This window comes from Uranotaenia lowii, chromosome 2, assembly GCF_029784155.1.
Source record: "Uranotaenia lowii strain MFRU-FL chromosome 2, ASM2978415v1, whole genome shotgun sequence".
In the NCBI taxonomy this organism is placed as follows: Eukaryota; Metazoa; Arthropoda; class Insecta; order Diptera; family Culicidae; genus Uranotaenia; species Uranotaenia lowii.
Genome location: NC_073692.1, coordinates 396,417,002 through 396,422,262, shown reverse-complemented (window position 1 = coordinate 396,422,262; position 5,261 = coordinate 396,417,002). Strand labels below are relative to the sequence as shown.

Genomic DNA, 5,261 nt, shown 5'->3' with positions numbered 1-5,261 from the left:
AATTGTCAAAATTGTCAAAATTGTCAAAATTGTCAAAATTGTCAAAATTGTCAAAATTGTCAAAATTGTCAAAATTGTCAAAGTTGTCAAAATTGTCAAAATTGTCAAAATTGTCAAAATTGTCAAAATTGTCAAAATTGTCAAAATTGTTAAAATTGTCAAAATTGTCAAAATTGTCAAAATTGTCAAAATTGTCAAAATTGTCAAAATTGTCAAAATTGTCAAAATTGTCAAAATTGTCAAAATTGTCAAAATTGTCAAAATTGTCAAAATTGTCAAAATTGTCAAAATTGTCAAAATTGTCAAAATTGTCAAAATTGTCAAAATTGTCAAAATTGTCAAAATTGTCAAAATTGTCAAAATTGTCAAAATTGTCAAAATTGTCAAAATTGTCCAAATTGTCAAAATTGTCAAAATTGTCAAAATTGTCAAAATTGTCAAAATTTTCAAAATTGTCAAAATTGTCAAAATTGTCAAGATTTTCAGGGGTAGTTCTCCCGGATTTACTTTCAGATTCAGCAGTGTTGTGGTGTTTTCTTTCAGGAGAAACAACTCTGCAGTAATTCTGGCGAATAACTAAAAACTATAAAATTCCTTTTATTAATAATTTTCATTACATACAGTTAGTTGTTCATCTTACTTTTAGTCTCTCTGTTCAGTCCGAAAAAACACCAAACTGATTTCTCCTAGCAACGCCTGAATCCTACATTACAAATTCTCTATTTAACTTCAATTGTTTTCAGATTATTTCCACAACTTACGGTAAGTATATACAATTTTTATTAATTCTTTGAAACTTTCAGGATCTTCAGTTTTCGACCTCTGGTAACCCTATTCTACGGTAAGTAATGTGTGGTAAGTATTTGTCAACAAACTCAATCTACTTGCTGTAATTTATTTACTTACAGGTTGCCGAACTGTTCCTAACAAATCTCTTCCACTTTATCGACAACAATCTCGGTAATTTCCTTCAAAACTCTCTAAATTCTTCCGTACTTTCTCAACATCAACTTTCTGCTTTCATAAATCAAACATGTCAGCGCCCATGCATCGATTCGATCCTACACGCTCAGACGCATACACCCATTTGATTTACACGCTGCTAACTCCGTTTCCGAATCTGGGTTATCTTGTAGAGTTACTCACTTTTGGGAAACTGGCAGAACATCCCCCCACCCGTAAGCCCCAACTATCCACGGTTTTCTTCGTTGGGCTTACTACTAGGCATCTCTAGCACTGCCAGTTTTGACACGGGTCTCGTCTTCTCTCCTTTGCTGGTTTTCACTGCTGCTGATCGTACACGGCCATCACTTCCCAGGAACACTTTTGAAACCACTCCTCGTTCACGCTTGTTATCCTCCAAGGCAAATACCAGATCTCCCGGTTGCATTTGTCGAACATCGTTGAACCACTTTGGCCGTTTGTTCAGCTTTGGTAGATATTCAGCTTGCCAACGATTCCATATACCGTCTGCTAACTGTTGGGCCCGAACATATTTACTCCTGAGAGCTTCAGCGACTTCTATTGGATTCCTAGGCGGCAAACATTCTGCTGACATCCCTTTCAGGAAATGGTTAGGTGTTAAAGCTTCTGGGTCTTCTTTCACATTCGTAGACACATACGTTAGTCGCCGCGAATTAATTAAGTCCTCCACTTCAACCAAGGCTGTGTTCAATATCTCATCCGTGAGCCTTCCACCGTCTGTTAATGTATTTAACGCTACCTTCACCGACCTCACCATACGCTCCCACACGCCACCCATATGGGGTGCTGAAGGCGGGTTGAACACCCAACGAGTTCTAGCACTTGTAAATGTATCGGCACACCCTTCATTGATCCGGCGAATTTGCAGCGCGAGTTCTCGGCTAGCTCCGACAAAATTGGTTCCGTTATCAGAAAAAATTTCGATCGGACTTCTTCTCCTCCTGACGAATCTTCTTACTGCCATCTTGCACGACTCTGTTGTTAAATTGTACGCGACTTCCAGGTGAACAGCTCGTGTTGTCATGCACGTGAACAGTGCCACCCATCTCTTTTCCCGTCGCCGCCCAATTGATACCTCCAACGGTCCGAAATAATCCAACCCTACGTACGAAAAGGCCTCAGCTCCAACTGCCATCCGTTGTTTCGGTAATGGAGCCATCCTGGGTATTTGCGGCTTAGCCTTTTGTATTCTACACCACTGGCATTCACTTATAACTTTGTCCACTACTGCTCTCAAGTTATTGATAAAAAACCGTTGCCGAACTTCGTTCACTACCGTTTCCCTACTAGCATGCCCAGATTTTCGATGGAACTCGTCTACAAGCCTCTTAGTCACGAGGTGGTTCTTCGGCAATATGATCGGGAATCTCGAATCAAATGAAGCATACTCTGCTCTTTCCGTTCTACCTTCCATTCGTACCACTCCAAACTCATCTAAAAAGGGTGACTTGTCAAACAACAGACTCGATCGTTCCAGTTTCAACTCTCTCCCATCTTGCTGTTTCAACAACGTCGCCACTTCATCTGCGTATTCTTCGCGCTGTGCCAAGCGCCAAAGACAATTTTCTGCTGCAAAATATTCTTCTTGACGCAGTGGAACGTAGTGCCCTGGTTTCAGCTTCAGTTGGTTATTAGTTCTCACTGCTTCGGTACGAAGTGATTCGATCGGTAGATTTTGCGCACAGCGCTTGCAGTTTGACATGTAGCGAAGAACTGTAGCTACCATTCGAACTAGAACCGTCCACTTAGATACATTTCCAATCCGCATCGATAGTCCGTCCGAAACTACGACATTTTGAAATAACACGCTTGCTCTTAATTCTTCCTGGAATTCTTCCACCTCCTGCGTTTGATGGGGCCAATGCTGCTCTGCGAAATACAAGAACTGTGGACCACGGAACCAGCGGCTGTCAGAGTGGATCTCGGTAGACTTGCTCCACTTTGTCAAATCGTCTGCCGCGTTATCCTTCGTGGGCACCCATCGCCAGTCTTCAGGGTTTGATACTTCAAGAATCTGCCCAACCCGATGAGCAACAAACTCCTTGTACTTTCTACGCTCTGATCTTATCCACGAGAACACCGCCTTCGAATCCGTCCAAAATACAGTTTTATAGATAGGAAACGAATGATTAATTTTTATGGATTTCGCTAACTGAGCTCCCCAAGTAACCATAAGCATTAAGCCATACCCCTTAATCAGCATTAAGTCAACATTTCTAATGCAAGTTAGCATTAAATCAACATTTCTAATGCAAGTTAGCATTATATCAGCATTCATAATGCTTTTTAGTTTTATATAAGCATTATTAATGCATAGAAGCAATAAAAAATTAGCACTAATGATAGCACTATATGCACATATAGAGCTAGTATATAAAGTTAACAAGCATTATATCAACATTTATAATGCTTTTTAGTTTTAAATCAGCATTATTAATGCACAGAAGCAATAAACAAAAATGGTGGGACCCGAACAGTACTTGAAGTACGGGTATTTTCACCCATCTTATCAGCATCAAGAGTGGTCGAAATGGTAAAGGCGCAAGGAAAGATAAAGGCTGCTGCGGGATCCTCGGTTCGAAACTCATCAAATGTAATTCAAAATCACTCCTCATTTCATAGAACCCATCATTAAGCAGGCATGATCCTTCATTCAGCAGTTTGATTGATACTGTAGGTAATAATTTTATTTTTTAATTTTTGTTCATTTTCATTATTCAAAGAATAATTATAAAATAATTAAAAGTTGTTCTAAGTATGCACTGTTAATGCTTTTATACGGCTGGCGAAAAATGACGTTTTGATGGTGCTCTAATTCAGCATTTGTAATGTTTATTAAAGGCTTTGTTTGATAGCATTTAATCAGCCCGCTATTTCGCCTTTTTAGCATTAAATCTGCATTATATACGCATATAGTGCAAAACAAGCATTCATTCAGAGTTATATATGGGAATATAGTGTTGATTAAGGGCTATGTTTTAGTGCTTATGGTTACTTGGGTCCTAACGTTGCGGATTGTAACTCCTTCCGAGGTATGGACAAATACTGCAACGGGGCTACCTTCGCCTTTGCCTCAATGAAAGAACAGTGCACTTCTTTCTCATCCGAAAACCTGAAGTAGGCAACGCTACCATAAGCATCCTCTCCCGCATCTACGAAGATGTGCAACTGCGCCGAACTATACGCCGTCGAGCTTGCGGTCCCAAGGTAGCAGCGTGGTACTTCAACAGCTTCTGCCAAGGATAAAATACTCGTCCACCTCACCCAAACGTCGTACTGTGCCTGCAGCAGCTTTTCATCCCAGCCAATACCACTGCGCCAAACGTCTTGCATCAAAATACGTCCGTGTATCAAGAGAGGGGCTAAAAACTGCTTTGGGTCAAACATACTCATGATGCACTTCAGTGCTATTCTTTTAGTAGGCCAAGCTCCTTCTTGCAAATATGGCTGAAGATCTTCTCGCAGGTTCATTGAGAATACGAAAACGTCGTTTTGGGAATTCCATCGTACACCTAGCACTCGTTCAACCTCTGTTGTCTTATTGACCTCAACAATTCTCGTTTGTTCCGCAGAAATTTCTCCAAGTGACTTCAATACTTCTTGAGAGTTACTGACCCAGTTCCTTATTTCAAAACCTCCTGCAGCATGTATTTCCCTTACCTCAGACGCTCGTTTTATCGCTTCTTCTTCAGTATCAGCACTGTCAAAGTAATCGTCTACGAAATGCTTCTTCATTATTGCCTGTGATGCCTCCGGGTATTTCTCCGCATGTTCTAGGCCGTTCAAATTCTTCACGTATTGCGATGTACACGGAGAGCAACTGGCTCCAAATATTACCACGTCCATGACGTAAATTTGAGGTTCACCTTTGCTATCTGATCCGAAGAGAAATCTTTGTGCTTGTCGATCCTGCGAGCGTATTCTGATCTGGTGAAACATTTCCCGAATGTCACCGCCGAACGCCACTTTACGTTCTCGGAAGCAGTTGATAACGGAGGGTAGCGACGAGATCATATCAGGCCCTTTCAACAGTCTATCATTCAATGAAACACCCTGTACTTTCGCTGCAGCATCCCAAACAATTCGCACCTTTCCTGGTTTGTTAGGATTTAAGACGTAGTTTATTGGCAAATACCAGGCCTTTCCTGGCTCTGTGTCCTTTATCTCTTCTTCAGTTATACGATGTGCGTAGCCTTTGTCCACGTATTCTTGCAGTTGTTTAGCGATATTCTCACTTATACCTGAGCTACGGTCCATTCTAACCTGTAAACTCTTCC

At 40.8% G+C, this 5,261-nt stretch overlaps 1 protein-coding gene across 1 annotated transcript; it reads right to left on the bottom strand.

The window, feature by feature from the left end:
• Positions 1-1,189: 1,189 nt before the first annotated feature.
• LOC129743311 (uncharacterized) lies at positions 1,190-3,163 on the bottom strand. Its single transcript, XM_055735297.1, has one exon. It carries the CDS (start codon positions 3,161-3,163, stop codon positions 1,190-1,192), a length of 1,974 nt encoding a protein of 657 aa, XP_055591272.1.
• Positions 3,164-5,261: the final 2,098 nt, after the last annotated feature.

What these genes read in the sequence shown, in the direction of transcription:
- LOC129743311 (XM_055735297.1), bottom strand. Translation starts at nt 3,163, where the DNA reads ATGCTTATGGTTACTTGGGGAGCTCAGTTAGCGAAATCCATAAAAATT.